The 24,009-nt window shown below is 43.4% G+C and overlaps 1 protein-coding gene across 1 annotated transcript; it reads right to left on the bottom strand.

Moving 5' to 3' along the window:
- Positions 1-10,845: 10,845 nt before the first annotated feature.
- On the bottom strand, positions 10,846-23,728 carry LOC118769264 (ephrin-A1-like). Its single transcript, XM_036516313.1, has 5 exons — positions 23,444-23,728; positions 13,694-13,989; positions 12,982-13,047; positions 12,837-12,899; positions 10,846-12,292 (listed from the first exon to the last, which is right to left on the bottom strand). The coding sequence occupies exons 1-5, from the start codon at positions 23,539-23,541 to the stop codon at positions 12,168-12,170; spliced, it is 648 nt and encodes a 215-aa protein (XP_036372206.1). The 5' UTR covers positions 23,542-23,728; the 3' UTR covers positions 10,846-12,167.
- Between the last annotated feature and the right edge of the window lie 281 nt (positions 23,729-24,009).

The raw sequence follows: 24,009 nt of genomic DNA on the forward strand, positions 1-24,009 counted from the left end.
CGCCATCGTCATCTTTAACATTATTATTGTTATTATTATTATTATTATTATTAATATTATTCTGGGTGTGGGATTGCAAGATAATGCTTCAGTAGGTAATCAATTGATTAATATGCATTTAACCAAGGAGATGTAATAGAATGCCAATGAGCTTGTCTAACTTAGGTGAGATTCAACTTTTACAGTAGTGTGTGTGTCTGTGAGTGTGTGTGCGTGTGCGTGCACACATATGCACAAGTGTTTACATGTATATATGTGTGCGTGTGTTTACGTCTGCATTTGCCTGTATGAATGTGTGTGTGTGTGTGTGTGTTAGCTAATCGCTTTGGCTTGAATTACTGTTATGGCAGCAAAAAGTAAGAATAACAGAAATAAAGGTATTCTTTGATTTTCAAGTGTAAAACACCTTGAAAACAACCTTATATAAACATGTTTATTTTCAAGATTGCTTATACTCGGTGAGGAACAATATTCAGTATGAATTAGGAACTGCATTCAGATGCAAACGCCGCGCAACAATAGCGATTCACGCGTGTGCCTGTGTGTTCGGGTGTGTGAGACAGAGGCAGCAGTAAAAAGAGCAGACTGTTCCAGGCAGTTTGAGCCCTTGTCGCTTTTAACATTATCGCAAACAATAAGGAATGCTTTAACAAATGACATGATGGGGTTCGTTATTTTAACGGTACTGTATACGAATGCCTTTAGACCGTAGCATTTTTGGTATTCGTTTAGACTTTATAAAACTCAATGACAGAATGAAGAAAAAATAAAAATCAATAAATTACCACTCCCTGTTGATCTTTTCATAGTTTCTTTGCATGGTATAAAGTGGTATGTGTAGCAGACATCGCTCATAATATTATTTAGATTCTAGGGGTCCACTCATTGCTTACTCGTGTATGGCTAAACATATTGAACTAGTTAAAGGTATTATAGTGCCTCACCTGGGATTGAAACCCATCTCCTCCTGTACACCTTTGTAGTTTAGAGTACTACTTGGTGTGCCTCATATAACCCTGGTATTGTCTGTGACATTAAACTTAATATAACATGGGTTGTGTCAGTTCTACAGCTGAAGGTATCTATTCTGTGAAGCTAATTGTCATATTCTCACAGATGTTCTGGAGAAATACAATCACAATGGAATCATCTACTTTTAACAAAATATATTATATGCATTGCTAAAATTTTGACACAGTAGGGGACTCTTCATTTTGACCTGCCTAGTCCAGTGTCACACATCATTAGAGTAATATAAGGCACCTGAGGCCTTATATTATATCAGGAATATCAGCACAGCAAGGTTGGTTGCAGATATTTGCCTGTGTCTCATGCCATTATTTGCTGTAGCAGTATCCCTGATATATCAGGGCCTCTCAAGTCTTATTGCTGTAATAAGAAAGAAATACCACTACTAGTTCTGTACTCAATATTAATAATAGTTATTATACAAATAGGCATGATAAAGGAAGACTTCACTGACAGATATTTATTTTTGGGCAGAACATGCATTTTTCCAATGTTCTGTGGAATGTGTTGTAAGACAAATTTATAATAATCATATAATATTAATGAATATTCATTTAATATTGATGAATTAAGGCACTCATATAATCACATAGCTGTATGCTCAACTGCTAAAACATACTGCCACAGTTTTCTGACAGATTATACAAATGTGGTATCATACAGGTACCAGCTTCATCAACAGGGGACAGCACTAAGCTTTCAGCTATAGATAGGTCTGCGTCAGACTCTGTCTTAGGTAAATCAGTATTGCAGATAATGGTCTGCTGGTATGGTAATACTAAATGTGTTCAAATGTATTTTGTTTTGAACTCAGTCTGTTTTTTGTTAACAAATAATACAGCATTACACTGTTTGTACCCTGAAAATAATATTATTATTAATTAGTGGTATTTGATAGAATAAATGAGAGCCAAAGAAAAGACAACTCTAGAAATTAAGTTCCAGAAATTGCAATGCAGCCTTTTTCACAAATTTGTGCACAGATTATAACAAACACAATGGATTAATTTCAATGCAACTTTTGTGTACAACTTCTGTAGCCCCCTTCTGGTATTATTGCTCATTCAAAGGTAAGCCACGCGATGGCGCTATTGTGTTTCTTCATTGTTTGTGTCGACGCATTATTTTTAGGTCTCGCTGAATACATTTCTACATAAGTTAAAATACATTTGGCTGAACTGGCAAATTCAGTCTCATCTTTATATCGTAGTTTAAGTAATGGAACAAATTAAGCTGTAACCCTGCACTTTAACCAATAATTCAAAACTGGCAGGTTAGTATCGTTTCCATAGCACTGTATGGTTTTGCATCAACAGCAAGGGTATCATAGCCGGTATATAATATGTTTCATGTGGAAATTGTCACGGAGATCGTACATGACATGTGATCTGAAAATCTGTCATCAAGTGATTTGTTTCCTATAACAAATCTTTGAGGCCGTTGCTATTTCCCATGGCACTTTCCCTTATACAACAGAGCTGTCTTTACACAACTTTAAATACAGTGGTCCTTGAGCTAAGAGTTAAAGTAAGGTGAAGAATCTGAGGAATTGTAAATGGATTACTACCAAGCCACATTCATTGTAAATTATTAATTGAATTCTCACACAAGCACGTAAAAACAAAGTGAGAGAGGTGGTGAGAGAAAGAAAGAAAATGAAAGTAAGGAGAGAGGGTGAAAACAGTTGGACAGCAACAGAGAAAAATAGACTGACCGTCTCTTTATAGTCTGTGATCTTTAACCTCCCGCGTTACTGAGTCAACACTTGACCCCTCACTCTCTTTTAGGTCAAGGGTCAGAGGTCGGCAGGTGCCGGAGGGAGCTGGAGTCTGGGGGTCAGATATCTTTGGAGTCGGGGGCAGTGGGAGTGCGGGGCACAATGAGAGTTGTGTCCAGGCCAGGGGGACGTGTGTGTGGCAGTCAACGTCAACTACAAAGCACACTATTTATATTACAGTGGCCTAGTACTGTCCCATTCGATGTGTTTTCATCCACCCTGTCCTCCAGTATTCGGTGAGTACAGTCCCCACGATAGCAGAAACCCTGGTCTAACTGGTTACACCACAACTCGGTGCTGTTTAATCTAGTGGACTGATACACTATCAGACAAGGACATACCAAACTGGCCCAGTTCGCTGCATTGTCCTAGTTCAGATTCTGGCCTAGTTCAGCACACTGTAATCGATGTGTCCTTCCGCACATACAACACAATACAATATACAATGCAACACATACACCATAAAGGAAGTAGTCTGGAGCGATCCAACTCAATATTGCTGGAGGCCTAGCAAGTGCACAGGAGTCCAATTAGCTACAAAAATCAATAATGATAATGAATAATGAGCACATGAATTACTCTGGCACTGATTGCCACAGAAACAGCTCTGTGTCATGGTGATGTTGTGGTTGGTTTCGCCAAACTGCAATAGAGACCAAAGAACAACAGAGGAAAAATACATCTACAGTATGACCAAGATAATTATAAAGAAAAGAAAAGCTATGAGGTTATAAAAACAAACATGCAAAGGAAAGCTTAGGAGGAAAAAAAAGAGAGAACATGTTTCCCGTAAATGGCCCAGATAGGCGGAGTGATTTGTCAGGAAAGAATGAGAGGGAAGCACATTCCTCTCTTTCATTGCTCTCGCTCTCACTCTGTTCCCCCTGCAAAACAGCAGCTGGGACAGGTGTGTTTTTACTTATAGCAGTGAGCACACAGGCTGCATCCCAAATCAGCATACACAGCTGCTCTATGCTGTGCACTCTCCTCTCCTCTCAGCCCTCACATCACCCGCCCTACACAACACCTCAAACACTCTACCCTACGCAAAACCTCAAACTCTCCACCCCACACACCACCTCAAACTCTCCACCCCACACTCCACCTCAAACTCTCCACCCCACACACCACCTCAAACTCTCCACCCTACACAACACATGACAACTCAAACTCTCCACCCTACACAACACGTCCAACTGTATATCCTACACAACACTTGCAATTCTCCATGGCATGGCACACAACACCTCAAACTATATATTCTACACAACACACAACACCTCAAACTCTCCACCCCATACACCACCTCAAACTCTCCACCCTATGCAACACACAACACCTCAAACTCTATATCCTACACAACACACAAGGCTTCAAACTCTCCACCCCACACAACACCTCAAACTCTCCACCCTACACAACACACAGCTCCTAATGCTCACCACTCCACACAACCCCGCTGCAGTAGTGCTAGCAGCAGCGTGCATGTGTGTAGACATACTGTATGACATGTGCAGTATGTGGTCTATTGTAGTAGTAGTAGCGGCTGTGTGTGTGTGTGTGTGTGTGTGTGACTGTCTGTTTGTGTGTGCGTGTGTGTCAGGACCAAGGGTTCTGGCTCAGGAAACAGAGGGATCCTGTTTGTGATCAGACTCCCATTGTTACCCTGACTACACACACACACACACACACACACACACACACACACATGCACACACACACTCCCCTGTGTTGGCATTAACTCCTGTCTGCATCTCGTTCAGTCTGTTGACATTATTTAACCCCTGTCTCTCAGTCTCACACTGGAATGTTAATGCACCATGTTCACGGCCATTGTGTGGGATCAGTGTTAGTAAGTGCATATAGATTCATCCTCTCTCCCTTCCCTTTCTCTTCCTCTGTACAGTGTGTGTAGTTAACCCTTGATTGTCTTATATACAATTATACGTTATACCTCAATCCTACTTTGCTTCCCACACACACACACACACACACACACATTTCAGGGGAACTCTGTATGTTGGGATAAGGGAACATCTCTCCAGCATCTGGAATCAATACGTAGCTGAGGTCATCCCAAATACTGAACCTGCACCTGCAGTGTGCCGGGTTCCAGCCTCCTCCCTGCTCCCCTCCCTCCCCCAGGACTCGCTCCCTTGTGCCCCCCACCCCTCCCTGCATGTTGTGTCTGCTGCAGCCTCCCTGTAGGAGTGCAGGTTTCCTGAGTGCTGGAACACAAGCTGGCAGAGAGCTGTGCTGAGAAACGTTGACAGTTCGGTTCCCACTACGCTGTACGCACGCACATTATTACTCCTGCTGATGTAACACACACACTTACAGTAAACACCTTCCCACAGAGACATACGCTCACTCACTCACACACACACACACTTACAGTAAACACCTTTCCACAAAGATACAGACAGACACAGACACAGACACACACACACAACTGATGAGACAAAGAATCAGACTGTGCCACACGTATTTATATAATAAGCATTTACATAATATGATACACTCACACACACTTCAAGTTGCATCTCCACTCGCTCTGTTTGGCTTCAGATATAAACAGAAAGGCACTAAGAATAACTCTCCATTTTTGCGGGATGAATAGTGTTTATATTTCTCTACCTCTTTTAATTCCAACAGTCTTCAGTTGTCTGGCAGATCCTTGACCCTGACCACTTTGTGTGGATGTTATTGCTGGCACATCCAGAGACATTGCTTTTTAATGACTTTGCTCATTCTACAAAGCTTATGTCTGTCCATTTTTTTCGGATATTCCGATCCGATTTTCACCTGTGACTATCAATGTCGTAAAATAAATATTTACATTACGTTCAAATTATTCACTTGACGTCTTTTGAATAATTTTGTAGTCTGTAAAAGAAATTAGAACCTAATGGGGTGGTTTATTTTCCCACTGCCTCGGAAAAACATTACATGTCTTAATAACTCACGCACTCTCGTGACGTTAACATTTTGCGCCAGATAGAGAATCAGCAGAGGTGAGCGATTGTCGAGGGGTTTGCAGCAAATGTTACAGAAAGCCGGGTAGTTTGCGCGGAACTTCAGTTAATTCGCCAGTTACCTAACATGAACGTTGGATTACTCTGAAATCGTTTGAATTGTAAATTGAACGAGTTTCTGTCGAGTTGTAACCCCGATTATAATCTCTTCGTAACGTTAGCGCCAGTTTACTTTGACTAAGTCACATTTGTTTTAGCATTGTTTAATAATCAGTGCACAGTTATAGTTAGATATACTTAGGTTCGCTGGCTAACAAGCAAACTTGTTGCATTATTATCTTTGTAGGCAATAGCCAGCTAGTAATATTAAACTTAAAGTTTGACGGTTTAACCATTTTTCTTGCCATATGGAGGTTTAACGCTGACATTGAACGCTAAACCGTCACATATTAATAGAATAATAACATACTCGTGTGTATGTAGACACTACGCGTGAGAAAGAAGTCCTGATTGATTGAACTCCGTATCCTCTCAGTTATGAGTGAGGCTTCCGACTTCCCCTGCAGCATCACAGCTTAAATCCGTCATGACTAAGCTACTGTAGTGGGTTACTGGCAGTACCGTGGGTGGGGATTGCCAGGGGGCTGTTGAACATTGACCTGCTTGACCTTTAGCTGCCCCAGGTGTACAGATCTGGCCTATGCCAGTATAGCTCTGTCCATTTCAGGGTTCTTGAAGTCTCGCGCTTCAATCACTCCTACAGCAGAGGATGGCAGAGAATTTTTCTTTAACATTACAGTGGTTTTAAACTTACTTGTCTTTCATCATGACCAAGCTTGCCAGTATTAGAAAGGATCACCCATACTGGGGCTGATTCCTTCTTACTTGTATTACTTTCTGGGTAGCATTGCGTTATTTATGTTAAACATTAAATTGGATTGAGTAATGGTTTTTACAAAGAGATTGTAGATAAAATCCAGTTGATTTTTCATTATCACCAAAATGATTTTATGTGAAGGTGGAACTACTGTCCTAGGTATGTGACACAATGATGTTAAAACATTTGAAAGCTGATTGGTTCTATTTATTTAACTGGGCATCCATGTTAATAAGGTGACACCGTTAAAGAAAGATTCAAGACAGGAAACTAATGTTATGAAATAAATAATTTTATTATTATTTATAGTTGTGAAATTAATGTAATTTCTCTACCTTGGCTATTTTTAGTTCACCAGAAGCTACAGTACTGGTCTCCTTTCGGCACCACTTCTTTAGTATGTAATGTGTGGTTGGTACAGTGTCCAGGATGTGTCTGTGCATACTGCCTTTGACATCGTGTCATTTTTTGCCAGGACTTGACACAGAGTAAAACAGTCACAAACTCCTGTGTGGCCAAATCCGAAGACTGGGGGTTTTTGTGTCAGCTAGTTTGTTTCATTTATTAAATCCCACATTCCAATGTAATAACTCTGGGATATGACTTGAGGCTGTAGTAAATTGATATTTGAGGTGATAAAGGCTTATTTTGTCACAGCTCTGTCTCTCGGATGATATTTCTCCTCACATGTTCTCAGATTTTTGCTGACCTCCTCCTGACCTTTAAGCGGTCAGATGGCAGAAACATGCGCGTCACCTACGGACGGCTGTGCTCCCCTATCACAGAGAGGGAAGAGTAAGCCCCACCTTCCTCTGACTTCTCCCAGTGCATATGAGGACTTAGTTGATTGACACAAATCTACAAAACAGGAAGAACGGTAATACTTATGTTGATGTTAAAGGAACTGTATAGATTATGGGGAGGAGGGGGGCAAGAACTTGAAGTTTCCTCATTTTCAAAAGGCACAGACTGAAACGGCAGCATAGCATCAATAGCAGTACCAAATGTACTGCAGAACTCGATGCGTAGATGAGACAGCGAAGATGTATAACCATGTACAATATGTCAAAAATGTCGGAACAGCGGAATTCAGTGCTCCCAAGTTACTGACATGTATACAAACCCTTTTGCCCTGCAGTTTTTTTTTCTGACTCACTCGGGTACTTTAACATCTGTCTGTCCTCCTGCTCTTCTTTCTGTCCTCCCCTCTGTCTCTACACATTCCTCTCTCCGGCTGTGATGGAATGGGTTTCAGCTGGGGTCAGCCCAAGGTTTGCGAGGATCGGGTGGGGAAGGTGGTGGTCACGGTGGTCAGTGAAAGAGAGAAGCTCCACTGCCCCACTCTGCAGAGATCAGCCAATACACAGACCATCTGTCTGTCAACTAGAAAATCAACTCCAATTAAGTGTAATTTCACATATAAAGAACAGTCACCCAAACTTAGCTGAAGGAGCTGAGGGTGTGTGTGCACTGCACATGAATGCTATAATACATCAACAGAGACATGGCAGTATTGTATACACAGCATGTACATTGTAAATTAAAGTATATGAATAGAGGTGGATGGGTGAGAGCACTAATTCACATACTACATATACTGTATGTTTACACTACACCTAAGAAAGGAAGGCTAATACATAGAGTATATACCCTAAGTAGGTCTGGCAGCACATTAACAGAGAACAATAGGTGAGATGGCTAATACCCACTGTACACTGTATGTAGACACTACAGGACATTAACAGAAGTGTGGGTGATGTGACTAATCCACAGTGTGTACATTAAGTAAACAGTACATTTACAGAGGGAGATATGGCTGAGAGCACTCGAAGGGATATGCACTGAATCAAGACAGTATATTAACAGAAAGAGACGGAGAGGTGAGAGAGTCTGGGTTTGACTACAGACAGAGGGACAGAGACCGCAAAAACAGGAAGAAACAATGGGAGACAGAAAGACGGGAAAAGGGTGAAGGGGTCACACACTGGCCCGGCCCACGCGAGGAGGGAGAGACGATCAGGAAGAGAGAGAGAAAGACAGGAAGAGAGGGATGAACCGCACAGAGAGACAGCAGAGCTGACGCAGTCGGCCTGTGCCACGGGGTGGGTGGGTGGGGGGGTAGTTCGGAGGGCTAAATCTGTCACACCCTGTCTTTGCCGCCTTGGCATTGAGCCAGGCGACGCTGTAGGGAGGCTTGGATGGCCATGACAGTGTCCAGTGTGCCGTCCTTCCTGAACGCTCAACAATACACCAAGGCCTGCTCACTGTGAGCCGACACAGTGCTTACAAAGCAACTCTTTTCCGCTTGTGCTCAGCACGGAGTATCCACACCCTTCTGGAGCAGTCTTGGTTACTAATTTACTCCAAAACCAAACATTGTAAATCATGCAACGCTAAACTCACGCTATCAAAGATAGCTTAAGGGAGCGTGCTTAACCCATATCAGAGGAATTGCTTTGACCTCTACGTCTGCGCTACAGTGTTTTACATTCATTTTACTGCAACGAGACCAAACTGCATTTCAGCTGCTTCACAACATATTGCAGGGTGTGAAATCACACAGTATGCTACAATGCGATGCAGCAGATCCAACCGCAGCCCCTAATTGGGCCATGCAAATGAAAGGAGGCATATGTATGAGGCGAAAAAAAAACAAAAATAAAAAAGGAAGGGTGGGGGTGGTGGTGGGGGTGGGGTGCAGGGGGGGGCGAGACTGCCTGAAATGTCCTGACCCATTTTCAGCCTGAAAAGGCTCTAATGAGAGTAGAGGAAGGGTGGGGGGGGGGAGTCAATGAGATGCATTTAATCAACTTGAGGTATGCAGGTATATGAAACGTGTCCGCAGCAACAAATTACCGAAGAGGCATCACGGGGCCCCCTGAGTGCGGGGTTTAATGTGGCAGCTCGCTGCAATGAGCCACGGGCGCAAAAACGCCAGGAGGGCCCAGGAGTAAACAGCTCCTCTCCTCTGATGTCTCAGTTATGCCCGCTGCCAAAGACAAACACTGTATATATTATTTCAAGGATCAGTTACCTGTACATCATCATTACTCAGTGAATCATACCGCTGTGAGACTGTATCAATATTACTTACTTAATCTTCAAGTTTTAAGCTGTTCTTTATGCATGTTTATGGCGTGTATATTTATACACATAACAGCATTTTAAAGCATAAATTATTACATTGTTGTGTATCAGTACTTTCTATTTTGTCTGAGATGATCAGTTTGTTCTTGAATGCTTGAACGCTTGAATGATTTGTGTGTTGTAGTAATGCCATGTGTGTATTTGTGTTTGTGCGCCAAGAAAGCAAAGACCATGTCAGCATGACTGATAAAGGTCAACTAATCAATTGATCAATCAGCTGCACCGATAGGTTTTCATCTCACAGGTGTGATTCAGTTATCATTCCTTCCAATATTCAGCCTCAAGTGCTTCCCTGTGATGACCTGTAACTGTTTCTGTAAATGACGAATCACAATCTCTTTACCAGCGCCACTTCCGTGGGACCTGACCTGCTGGCTCATTCCAGTAATAACGTACGCTCCCTCTTGCCGCTTGTGTTGCGGCATTCTTACCAGATGACAGTGTGAGCTTTGCCATAAATGCAACCCTTGCCAGACCGCCATCCCTGTTCAGCATTTGTTGGATAAGCAGGGACAATGTTTGGCATCTAGGGCTTGGAAAAGGCAGTGAAAAGGGAAGTTCTCGTCTAAGGCTGACAAGAATGGGACAGAATCCCATAATATACCATCTGCAGCTTGTAGAACACACACAGTGTTTATGCTTATCTTGCTTCCAGTGGTGGCCGTACACACAGGAGTACTAGATTGTGATGGTCACCTTTGACCTCATTAATGACAAATCAGTATAGTGAGTTGCGTCATGAGTTGCTACAAGTAAATGAGATGTTTCTTTTGATGTTTTTGTACTTTGTAGCGCCAGTAAAAATATTTTGTTCTAGTAAAACCTGGATCTGAATGAAAGGGAATAAGGAAACCACAGCAAAGACACTGGGCTAGATCACCCACAGACAGAATCTCATTTTCAAAAATATTTATTTCTTTTAAGAATTTCACATTATTTGTATTTATGAAAGTTTTTTTTATATAATCTCCTATATACATATAATACATTTTACATACACATGTACAAAACAGGAAATGAGAAATCTGAGAAAGCAATACACAATGACGTAAAACTACTCGCACGGTTGTGTGCGTCACTCAAATAACACCCTCCCCTCCATCCTTCAGCTGAGTGTTTGTGCAATCGTCAGTGTTATTTGGTGCCGTATTGTCACTTTCAGGCGCCTGTGTGCATCGTACGTGCTGTTTGGTTGTGTGGTTGTATGCTTGTGTATCTATGCTTTGCAGGGGTCGCTGTGTGCAGATGTGTTCCTGTTGTGAAGGGTTCTGTTTGGAGTGTGAGGTGCAACATTAGGGAAGTCCAGCTTCCATTCACTTAAATTTCAAACTTTTTTTTTTGGCAGAAGTTGTTTTTTTTTTTATCTCATACACTCTCACTTATACCCGTCCCATCCGCTCCCCTTGTCACCCACGCACAATAAACACTTCCATTTGCTCAACAGGTATAACAAAACGAAACAGAACAAAAACACTTACAAATCATGTGAACTTCATAAATTAGCTTCACAAACAATGTGTATGTCTGTACTGCCCAGTGCCTGTTTTATACAGTCAGTTCTGTACTATGTCTATGCACGTCTGTGTCATCTGCATTATTGTATGTCAATGCAAAATATATATATATATACAGCTTTACTCTGTATGCTGCTACTGTTCTGCAAATGGTCAGTACTGTTAATGTTCTCAGTTAAGTTTGTACAGGAGCACTTGGAAAAACACCCCACCCTTAACTGGTTGCTACATCTGGAGATTAAAAACTGAAGTTGAGTGTCATTATATATACATATGTACACACTATACAGTATACAGCATTGTAAAGTTACACATATTGGTGAGATGATTACTGTATTCTTTGGCTCATCAGGGTACAGAGGATTGTTAACTTTAAAGGTCTTATACGTAAATGCATTATTTCAAATGCGAGTCTTGTCAACGTCCCTCTCTCTTGATTGTTCTTTGTCTTGCTTTCATGATTGTCCAGTTCTTGTTTTCCTCTTCACCACACACGGTACTTTTTGCAAAAAGAAACAGCCTTGCAAAAAGGATAAAAAACAGGGATAAAAGGAAGGAATTAATAAAAACAAGCAGGGTAGAAAAATCCTTCCAGAAAATACTGACGTCCTCCGTAAACATTCCGTTCAACTCCATTATTTCATTCCCTCCTACATGCACACTAAACGCCACACTCAACACTCAAAGCAGTAGTGTTTGTCCATATTAATACAATAAAGGTTTTCCTCTTCCAATGACCAGCATTGGGCTTTGAGAAAACTCATTGTGTCTCTGGGTCCCCACAGACCACCGTCAATGTAGTCCACTTCCTGTGTGAAGTGTCTGGGATTTGTAGTTCCTTCACAATATCAATGCAGTAGAAGCGATATTAAGACTGGGATCAGTGTCAAGAGGAGGGTGATGGACGCGGCCTTCACTCCTGAACTTGCTCCTACACTTCGCTGGACTTCGGGTACGATCACGACAGGATCGTCTGTGGGAAGAGAAAGAGAAGGCAATGGGTTAGACTAAATTTTAAAGACCATTTTCAGAAAGGAACACCCACTCAAGAGACCAACAGAGAGAGATTAACACTTAAGACAAGGGATCAGACAAGGAAATAGATTTGGAGGAGGATTAAATTGGAGAAAAATACAGAGTGAAGAAGTCTACAATGTTATGAGACTGATCCTGAGGCCAAACCCACAGCAAAGTGAATACAGCTATATAAAAGGTATCGGCTTGTATGTTGAAACAGTGGAGAAACCGCCCTAGCCCTGGCACAGTGGGAGACTGAGGACGAGTACAGATAAAGTAGTGATTTAGTGGTTGTGTTCAGCAGTGAGACACAAGGTTGCTGTAGCCAGCACTATGGCTAGGTTACGTCCGGTGAGATTAATTAACATTGAATGAATGCCAGCCAAGGTTGGCCAGGGGTGGTTCAGTTCAAACTGACTCAACATGGTAATGTCTGAGAAAAAAAATATTACACAAGTGTTTTAAGAACATGTGCATTACAGTGGATGGTGGAAAAGTACCTGCTGGAAGACTGTTGGATGGGCTGTGCACTACTCCTCCAGCCACTTTGGCCTCCTGGGAACCTGGGAAACAGAAAGAAGGAGATTATAGACCCTGAAAAGCAGTGGAACTCACTGAAAGACAGCGTGTGAGCATGGGTCTTACCTTTGGGGCCAACGACATCCACCCGCAGTCTCAGACACTCCTTCCCATGATGGTGGACAGGCTTGGCTAAATGAGATAAGAAAATACAATTAAGTAATGGTGTCATTACAATTAAATAATTAAAATACAGAAAATTACTTTTATTCACCCCATGCACTCACAAAATGGCACAGAACTGATCAAACTGAACAACCACCTCTACTGTTACTTGTGGCAAAGTGACACAATCCCTCCTTTAACATTTCAGACTTTCTCTAAACAAATTACAGGTCACTGAACTAATATTACTTCACAATTAATATATCAGTGAGCCTTAATGGCTTTTTATGGTATCTGGAACAAAATAATAAGCAGTATAAAATGAAACTATCTGGTTGTATGTAGCAAGCACACAGCAGTACACACGTTGTAATGTCCGAACAGACACTTTTCCTTCCCACACTTTTTTCCGGCCACAGCAGAATTCTGGGTGTCCCTTATCTTTAACCTTGACCAATGAGGTGAGTCAGTGAAAACTACATTCTCTTATCTTTAATCATCTCCCAGTCAGGTCTTTAGCGTTAATGGGAGTCAGAGGGGATGGATAATCCCTGTTTGCCGACCAAGCTAAATGAATCACAGTGTAATACGCTCTCTGAAACAGTGTACAGCTACTGAGGGTCACTGCGTTACATTAAAACTGTTGCGTCTAAAGGCTGGTGCAGACACTCACAAATATAGTAGTAGCTCTCGCCCCGGCGGAACTCCTTGCCCAGGGTGAAGGGGGTGAAGCGCTGGAACTTCTCAGAGAACTTCTCAGGGGCGTGGGCGGCGAAGGGGTGCGAGCACTCCCAGCGCATCTGCTCATAGGACTGCGGCCGGCACGCCTCGTAGTCCTCCCGCTCCACCATGTACAGCACGTACCGCTCGGCCTCCTGGGACGGCACCTCGCCCAGCGGGTAGTGCGGGCACACGATGTCCAGGTAGTCATTGAGGCAGACCTCTACCGTGTACTCGTCCCAGAGGAACCTGGCAGGAGAGATGGGATGGTTAGTTGTGTTGCCTCTACCATACCAATAACAGTGCAGCTATACTGTTCCCCCCCAACCCTGCTGCTTTACTGGGAAATCCGTGTCAGACAGAGGAGGGCATTAGGACCCAGGCACACTGAGAGCAATGCAGGTGACAAACATGGCTAAAAGGCTTTATCTATCATATCTGTCTTTGCTAGCAGTAACACCAGAGAATGTTTTGTTGTTAAAACATACCTGCAAATTAATTCAAGGACACTCTGTCAGAACCTTGGCATCAGGATGATAATACATGTGTGTGTCTGTATGTGTGTTTTCATACACACAAACATACATTTCTAGCAGTAAACCAAGAGATAGCTATTGCTATTGCTTAAGGTTATCTGCATTGTTATTCACGCAGTAGACAGTCCTCATATTTTTCAGCAATGATGCCTACAAAGATACATTCAGCGATACTAAACGTGTAAGCCAAAAAAGGATAAGCTTGCGAAGTTGTGAATCTCTGTGCGTCAGTGTACATCTCATCTACTCTGAGACCCTTGCAGACTTGTGGGTTGGTTACTCCCATTTAAATTAAGGTGGAGGGTAACAAGAGGCAGCCAGAACTTTCCTGTGACTTGTGTTTACTTAGATGACACCGAAACCTGCTGGCTTCCCAAACTCTGCCCGCCACCGTCTCCGCCCGGCTGCTCTCTCGCGGGCCGCCCCTCTTGATTAGAGACAGACAGAAGCGGCGGAGACGGTCAGACTGTCTCCCTCTCCCGCTCTCCCCTCCCTCTCTGCCCCTTTTTTACGATGCTTTTCCAGCCCTCTCTCCCTCCGTCCCCAGCAGCGCTCTCCTTTACGGCCTCTGTTCCAGCCATAGCTGTTAGCACGCTCCCTGCGCCCTCTCTGTTTCTCACAGAGATCGCCCGGTCCCCAGGGAGCCGTCAGACACGAGCGCCACCTTCTCACTTACCCCTCCGTGTCGGACCGATTCCTGCTGTCCGCTCACAAAAAGAAAAAAAAAAGATGCTCAGCTACCCGCACACACGCCTCAACCCAGACCAGTAGCTACCGCTCCAGCTGCTGTTGCCCCCCAAAAGGGTATAGCATTTCATGTAATGTTGTCCTTCTCTCTAAAGGAAAACTCCCAGTTTTAAAATACCTGACACCACTCAAAACATCTCAGCTGTACAAAAACACTGAAATAAATGTCTTCTTAGCTCGCTGCCAGAATCGGTTGGGAATGATGTTCGGTTGGGTGTTGTGTTCAATTATTAACACTGCATTCTTTGTTGGATATACCTTCTATCAACTGCGTGGGCAACCCATTGCTTCTCAATGTCTATTGGATTTCTCTTCCGCCTGTGGCAACATGACAAATTTCCCCCAAAACAGTGATTTTTTTTCTTTTTTTACCTCAGGGCCAGACCATGTGTTTGAAGAGATTCCGCTTCTCCTAACACACTAATAAATGCAACATGTGACATTTGCTGGAGTGTGTGGGTGACAGGGTCCATATGTGCGACTAACGATCAAAGTGCGGGGACCAGAGGTCTCTCTCGTTAGCTTGTGTTTTTTGTTGACGGGACCCCTGGTTGAGGACAGACAATCTGGCTCCAAACCTCAGCCCCCCCCCCCCCCCCCCCCCATTGCTCTACCCCCTGCCTCCTTCTCGATTATCAGCCTCCCCTGTCAAAACAGCAACGGCAGGAACTCAAGAACACAGGCTCCCTCAGCGTTTCCAGTTCTAGTCTTCTCCCAGAGCTGAACTAAATGACTCACTGATTCCCGAGAAGACGCACCAGGAACCCTTACTTTCATTTAAATTAGAGGTCCTCTCCCATAATGCCCTTGTCGCCACAACTGTTGAGGCTCTGGAATCTGAGGAAAACCTTTAGCTCAGGTAGTATCTTCTCATTCAACGGGACTGCCCCCCTCTCACACTCTCAGCAAACAAACACACAAAAACAGTACCCCCCTCCCTCATTCCCCCCTCTCTGTTCTTTGAACCCTGATTAAAAGCTGTTTGTGGTATGGTTCCAATGTGGTCCTTTGGAGGGGGGGTATAATTAAACACAAAAAGACATATTAAAGTTACCCCAGAGGGGGGTAATTACACACCCCACCCCCAAGGCTGGGTGTTGGGGAGGTGGGGGGGCTTTGAATTGACGGGGCAAAAGGATTTGTCGCTGATAGCATCACTGAAGTCTGCACCACTATGGCTGGGTTTTTTTTTTTTTATCAATGCCTTCATTTAAGGCAGTGGTAGTCTTCACACCATTTATTGAGGACAGTCTCATTCTCCAATTAACTACGATGAGTACACATCTATTGAAGTGATTAATCGTCAACGATGCCCTTTGTTCAGCCCTGATTTAGCCCAGAGAAAGCTGTCAGGCTTCCAGCTGACTGAAGCGTGTTTAAACAGGAGTTGGTTTGAATTTGGAACTGCAGACTCAGTGATGATCCCCTCCCCGGCTGAACTCAGTTCACCTCCCACTCTTTCTCTGTTAATAGGACTAAATCAGAGTTACTTTCTACCTCTTTTTTTATGGTCAGTCTCTCTCTAGCATTGCTCCCTGTCTGACCTTCACAGCAATACTGGTGCAGCCTTCCAGGGCATATTCTCTACAGGGAAAGCTAACTAATGCAAAGTTAAAAAGTTGTGAGAGTTGCAAGAGTTGACTCAGGTCTTCCTATTCCCGACCTGTTGAGTTCATCACCAGGCTGGTGCGTCACTGAGGGAGGGTGAGGCAAAAGTGAAACCATGTCTGACGGGTCTGTACGTGAGACAGAAGCTGACCGTAAATGTTAAGAGTTACTACATCTTCTCATTGTCAAAAAAAAAAACTTTTTAAAAAGATTTTTAAACTTGTCATCACTGATCTCTACCTCCTCCTTTGGGATGGAGTCTCCTTCACCCCTTTCTTCCCCAAATTCTCTTCTCTGTACTTTCTGGAATGCTGGGCTTACTGAGGAGGGGGGTGTGAGGGGTTAAAGGGCAGTCACACCCACCGAGTCAGCATGGAGGGCTCTCATAACACACTTGCATCCAAACACATCACCGCATACACTTGCACTCTGGCTCAGCTCCCTCCTGCAAACGCTTTCCTGCATGTTAAATATAGATCAGCTTCACCTACCAACTGGGGACAGTGGGTCAGTGGCCAGCGCACACACACACACACACACACACACACACATTCTTTTCCCCAAGGACAGGTGACAATGCAACAGACTGACTCAAACACAACAACTGAGCACACCGCTAAATCGCTCTTCGCAATCTCATATCATGATGCTTCACCACGTGCCCTGCTATGACACTGTCAGTCCTAATGCTTTTGCTGCCATATCAATTACCCCCGTTTCTTCGCACACTTTCGTATAATTATGGTATTCTTTTTTTTTAATTATTTTCTCCTCAGAGATGCTGTGACAGGGAGCGCCGTCACGCATGAGGGGACTGGAATGTTTTCTAATCGGCCGCTGCGAGCTGGGATTATCACACCGAGCCGCGGGTTTGCTTCGGCCTATTCATCGGCACCAGACCCTGGCTAATGTGCGGGTTTAAAGCCATCATCGAGGGGCGCAAGAGAGGGACGGGGAGAGGTGTGGGGGGTGGGGGGTTAAACCATTTTTTTTCAGCAGAGAGGCACTGCATTGTATTGGGACTAAAAGGAGACTCACAAATTGGCAGAAGCTGGGTGTGTGGGAGAGCGAAGATGGAATCAGAATGCATTAAGGTTGAGGGGGGGACAAATGATATATATTTGGATGAGAACAGATGAAACAGAAAAGGAAGGCCAGTTCTCTCAGCTCATGGGTTGATTAAAAAAGGAGAACTAAATTCTCTTTAGTATTTTTTTGTTTTAAAATGCTGGGATCACGATTCACCCTCGTATTGTGCTACACTATTCAATGCCCCCCATTTTGGCCACCTCTCCTGTCTGTCTTTTAGTGCTCTTTTAAATCTGCTCAATCCCACTTTCCTGCACCCCTCCCCCACTCTCTCTGTTCCTCTGACCCAATCAGTGGAAGCACTATTGGCATTACAAATATGTGGCTTTACCCAAAGCTCTTACACGTGGTCAGGTATCAATTGTTACACAGATCAGATAAATGCCTCCCTTGTTCTGTCTACAGGTAAATAGTTTTTTTTTTAATTCTTTAAAATTTACAAACTTTTTTGTGTTGTTTCTTTTAATCTCTACAAAATGACCATTTTCATCCCCCCATCACTCTCCTTTCCTATTTTAACTGTTTTCTTTTCATACTTGCTCTCAAACATGCTCTCAAACCTGAAAGCGATATCCGCCAGGGCTCACCCAAAAATGAATTACCAAATACATGTTGAGAAAATCAGTCCCTATGGTTTTAATGATGGTGGAAATGTGAGCAAAGCATAAGGTCTAAAGCATCTGGCAGACCAGGAAAACAATGTAATCAAACATGATCCAATTTCCTTTTCTGTTTCCTTACATTTTTTAATTGTTAAACAGGACAACATGCAAACCACAGTGCTGATGGAGTACTTTAGCTTACATTTTTCTGGGAGCCAAATTTCCAAAAATTCAATTGTCAGAAGGATTTTCTTTCCAGGAAAATGTCTGAACAAGAAATGAGTAACAGGCTGTTTTGTGTTCACCCCCCCCCCCACCCCCCTCCCCCTAAGAAATGTTTAGTAGTGTGTTAGTATGAACTACATGAAAAGTGCTTAAGCTACTCTGTATCACATTATTACAAAAATAGGTGCTGATAATTAATGTGTCCCAAACAGAGTTCACGGTGGAGTGGAACTGTCCCCTAGGGGGCGACTGCCAACTTACAGCACAACATACAGTGTCGTTCTTATGTTTGCACGGACTGGGGGAACAAGAACAAGAAATAATCCACAAAGAAATAAACTGCATTATGTTCATTCACAAAAAAGAACAAGCAAGAAACAGTACAATACTCCATATTTACACTACAGTGGTCACGCGAAACGAAATGCACAACATTCGCATGAGGTATACTATCATTCGCACACAATGCGCCCACCATGGCGTTACATAAACACCGACCGTGACACAAAAGGAAGCATAAATAACACAGCACGAGGCACACAACAATAAAATAAGCAGTGTAATAATAACCAGCATTGTATATTCCGCAAGACTTCATCATCCCCAAGGGAAGAGGCACTTGGGAACGCCGTGGAAACGGCAGCAGCAAGGGGAGGGGTTTGTGAGAAAGTGTGATGTTGGCGGGGAGAGGGAGCAGAGGAAGAAGTGTGGAGCGCAGATAAGGAGGAGGTAGAACTGGGGGGGGGGGGGTGTCAATGAAAGAATAAAGGGGTTGAATAGGGTATATTAAAAAGAAGAGAACAAATTCTGGGGGTTTTGTGGAGGCAGAAAGGTAAATTACACCCCTGATTTTACAATGAGGACTGGGTCTTATACTGCTCAGACTTTTACCAGTTACTATTCATTGTTGCACGCATTCCTTCAGAGAGACGTATCAAAGTAATTTTTCAAGGGTCCAAGGACTGAGAAATTAGAAATCTCACTTCCCGCGCAGGTACAGAGCTGTGTACTGCAGTAAAAAGGGTGTGCTCCTGCGTGTGTGTGAGTGTGTGAAAGGCATTGTTTATTGCCTTGACAGGATGTGTAGTTTTCCCGGGAAATGACAAGGCCAGGAAAGTTACGCTCGCACTGACACACACACACACACATACACACACACACACTTGGCGGAGACCTTGTCCAATGTCACCATTTTAGTCAGGAGTATTGTGAAGATTACTGATCGCTGTTCAGAAAACAAAAGTTTCAATGCAATCATTACCATCATTTGGAAAGCAGTGCCTTGCCACGACTGGTACATGTAAATATGCAAATAACACGGAGACGACTGTTGTGACTGTCTGAACAGATTACGACTGGTGCGTAATCTCTCCATTTTCTCAGATCCAATTCTCTAGAAAGAGATTATGGGTTCAGATAACAGGGACTGGGGAGGGGTATGAGAGAGAGAAAAAGACTGGGGGGGGGGAGAGAATTACTAGAAAGTGGCTGAAGACAAAGAGGAGAAGAGAGAGAGAGAATGCACAGACAGGCAAACCAAAAGGGGATACTAAGAATAAGGGGGGAGAGAGAAGGAAAGATTAAAACAAGATTACATAAAAAATTCTTAAAATTTCAGCCTCCTCATTAATCTTGTCCTGAAGCCAAATCTCTGGTGTTCCACACCCTGTTGCACTGTACCTTTTCAAGAGAGGCCTGTCTATGGTAGAGCCTGTTTAAACACTGTTTAAACACTTCTACCACTTCTCTACCCACAACGAAAAAAAAAAAAAAACTGGATTCAGGGGACATGTATGAAGGATGAAGGGAGGCTATGGAGTCAGAAATGAGAGGGACACTTATTTTATATTTTAGAAAGAGTGGGACTAATGTCTGGTGTGAGCTTGGGAGAAGGAGAAACCGAGAAAAGGGGAGGGGAAGCCAAGCCCTGTGACTGGAACTCTGATTAATAACTACCGGTGCCAAAAACGATAAAAGTCAAGATAAAAAAAAAAGCAACACTTTTTTCTCTCCCCCTCTGTGCCAGGGAAAAGGAAGCACAGATACGCAAAAAAGGAGAAAGAAATGAGGAGGCAACGCAGAGGGAAAAAACCAAGATAGGAAGAGAATGAGGTCAAAGGTACAGAGAGAGAATGAAAGAGTGTAAAAACGTGGCCAGCAATTCAGCATTGTTTAAGATGGCCGGGCCTGACAAACAGAAGGATCACTCTCCCATCATGTGTTCCTTGGCTTCCGTCTGTCCACAGAAGTTTGTTTCAAGTCTATTTTGTGGCACTCTGCAGGAGACAGGGGTAGATTTGCCAATGCCGCAAAAAAAAAATCCCTCCTTTGACCAAACCGGGGAGCGGAAAGTGGTGGGGAAAAAAGGGGGGGGGTTGAGAACTGAGAAATAAGAGGGATAGAGAGAGACTGGGGATAGATGGGAGACAGACGGAATGAGCAAAAGGTGCCTTGAACTTTGTACCACAAATCCAGTCTGAACAGGAGCCCAGGGCGATGAGAGAGAGAGAGAGAGAGAAAGAGGAAATGACAGAGAGAAAGTGAGAGAGAGAGACAGGTACAGACAGCGATTGACTCACGCTTGAACAGGGAGAGAGGAGGAATGAAGAAAAGTACAGAGATCGTGACTGATCTTGGACTGAGGCAGATGTTGCGAAACGCTGTGTGTGATGGGGGGGGGGGGGGGGGGGGGTGTGCAGAGTTCTAGTATCAATACTCACATCAATCACCTTACTATGCCCGCTATGTGCAGAAGAGCACTCCTGCGTCAAAGTGTGTGTGTGAGTCAGGTAAACACAGCAGTTGAGTAATAGCACCTCCTGCTTGGCCACTCCCTGTACTGAGGAGACACACACACATGCGCATGCACACGCGCACACACACACACACGCCCACACAAATGGAGACAGGCGGGAGACACACTGTCAATCACATGGCAATTCCATGCCTCAATACATGATGGCTAAATGCCTGCAGGCACGAACGACCTTGGAGTAAACTTCTCTCTTAGGTTTTAGTGGGTGAGCAAACTCACCGACCCCAAAAAACTTGGAACACACAACACAAACATCTTCAACACACAGTTAAGTATGCCGCCACAGACTATGCATATTGTGCACAAGAGATCTTTCCTTACCAGACGATATGATTAGTTTATGCCTAATCCACCACAATCAATACTCAGATCAATTAGATACAGCCGTCTAATTAATTCAATTGACCGACAGACTACACAAACTGGGGTGAGAAAAAAAGGATCAAACCGAATTAGCAGGGAGAGCAATGGGGGGAGAAACCAATCAGGCACTATAGGAGACGGGACACCAGATGGAAAGGGAGAAGGAGAATTAAGAAAAACTCTCCCCTTATCACTCCTATTCTTGGAATGAGGGATTAGACAGAAAGAGTGATTTAGTGCTGAAAGACAGGAAAAATAGCAAACCCAAGGATTAGGACTTTTTTTATTTGCAGGAAAGATTATCACTGTCTATGTTCTTATAACTCTCACCACTGGAGACGTGACAGTCTTCTTTTTCTGAGATTTTAGTTCTGAGAAGCTAGGGGAGGGTGTGGCCTTGGCATCTGGGGGCCAGTGCCCATGCAGGAAACAAGGAAAAGGCCATTACAGAATCTGCACTTGTTTTTCCAGTATATTTGTTTAAGTACAAAACTACTTATCTTCAGTCTGCCATTTGTATCGTTTGCATGTATTACTACAGTGTCTGACCATGTGCTTATATGTGTTTTGCAGAAATAAGTAGATAAGGTGCTCTCTGTACAAGATTTTTGTCCTTCAGTTCTTATTTTGTAATTATAGATCTATGGTCTGATTTCTTTCTCCATAACTCTGTTTCTCAATGTGACCTATACCTTATAATGCCTCCATCTATCTTTTTAAAAAATAGTTTCCTCACTTTGTTTCCCGAAACACGGAGGACTGTTTTCGCTGCCTAATTATGCCTCCAGGACATTCACGATAGCGCTGGGACCCTTGGTGGATAGCAGACATCCTAGGAGACTACTGTATTACCATTAGGTCACAAGGCCCTTCACAGTACCGCTGCGGACTCACATCTCTCTGCACGTCTCCACAGTACATTTTGTTACCCCACATACTCAAATTATGCTTTGGACTGGTAGTGCCAAGACAAAAATACTGCACCCTCCGAAAACCTCCTCACAGAGTCTTAATGATAATGCAATGCCACGTTCTATTTGCATCCGAGACTGCCGCTAGGTGAAAAGACAACAAATGCATTCAAGCAGACATATTAGCGGAATTTGTCCCTGTCAATCAATTTGAATAGCGTAAGATTGCCTCTGGTGTTCCTATACTTGGTAATGTTTCCGTCTGTGCGTGTATTTCACATATGATTGAAATGATCTGTTAGTCACCCTTCGTGCGGACGCCTACCAGCGCAGAGCGCACGTAACACATGTATATCTTATCACAATATTATTCCTGAGCGATAGGTAAGTAGCCAGGTTTGTCGTATAATCACAGGTAAACAAAACAGAACTGAGCGAGGTTGATAAGCCGAGAGATATCCTAGTGAGACGTAAAACCAGCCACCAAATTACGTAATGACAGGTACATTGGTAAACTTCACCCGCGGACTGCAGTTTGCCCAATCAAAGAGAAGTTAGCATATCAACACTATAAAACGCCATAACCTGTCCGTTTCATATAGACCACCACCTAGAACTTTGATAAAACCCGACCTAGCGAATAAATATATATCGCATTGCAAACGGCACGTAAATACCACGCAAACACAGGTATAAAGTACACAATCAGGGGCGTGCAGCTTAAGTGTACATAAATGTGATTCAGTGAGAAAAACCGAGGAAGCATCTAATTAGTGCACATTATTATTGCAAAGGTAAAATACTTACTTAGGGTTCGTGCTATTCCAGTAGACGCTGTGCCTCTCCGCAGACGCAAAACAAGTGCAGACACTCACAGCGACGCACACCAACCAGACCAAATCCATTGTCGATTCGAGCAGCGAGTGAGAAACTTGCACGACAAAGCAAACAAATCTGTACTATGCGCCTGTACAAGACCTATACTACTTTGCAACTACCAGTTTATGTCAGCAGGACTGCGGAAGTTTTAAATAGAATTTAATAGTAAACAATACTATGCGCGCAGATTTACGATCGTCCGGGCTCCGTCAATTCACTTGCACTGAATGAAGCGTAACAACTGGACTTTCCAGTTTTGTTGTAAGCGTACCGCGTGTAACCACTCCCTTCATCATTTCACAGCCAATGGGTGAAAGGGATATCTGCGGACCTCTAGCCTTGTAATTTAAATACGAGTAGCAGGCGAACGCCCCCAATGGCCCGGTCCAAAGAGAATGAGAACACAGACCGCGCTTCTCTTTGAATATGTAAATGATGAGCATGTAATTTTGAGGAGGATAATTCGTATCATTACGTGTTCCGAAACATGCCAA

This window comes from Megalops cyprinoides, chromosome 21 (genome assembly GCF_013368585.1).
Source record: "Megalops cyprinoides isolate fMegCyp1 chromosome 21, fMegCyp1.pri, whole genome shotgun sequence".
NCBI lineage: Eukaryota > Metazoa > Chordata > Actinopteri > Elopiformes > Megalopidae > Megalops > Megalops cyprinoides.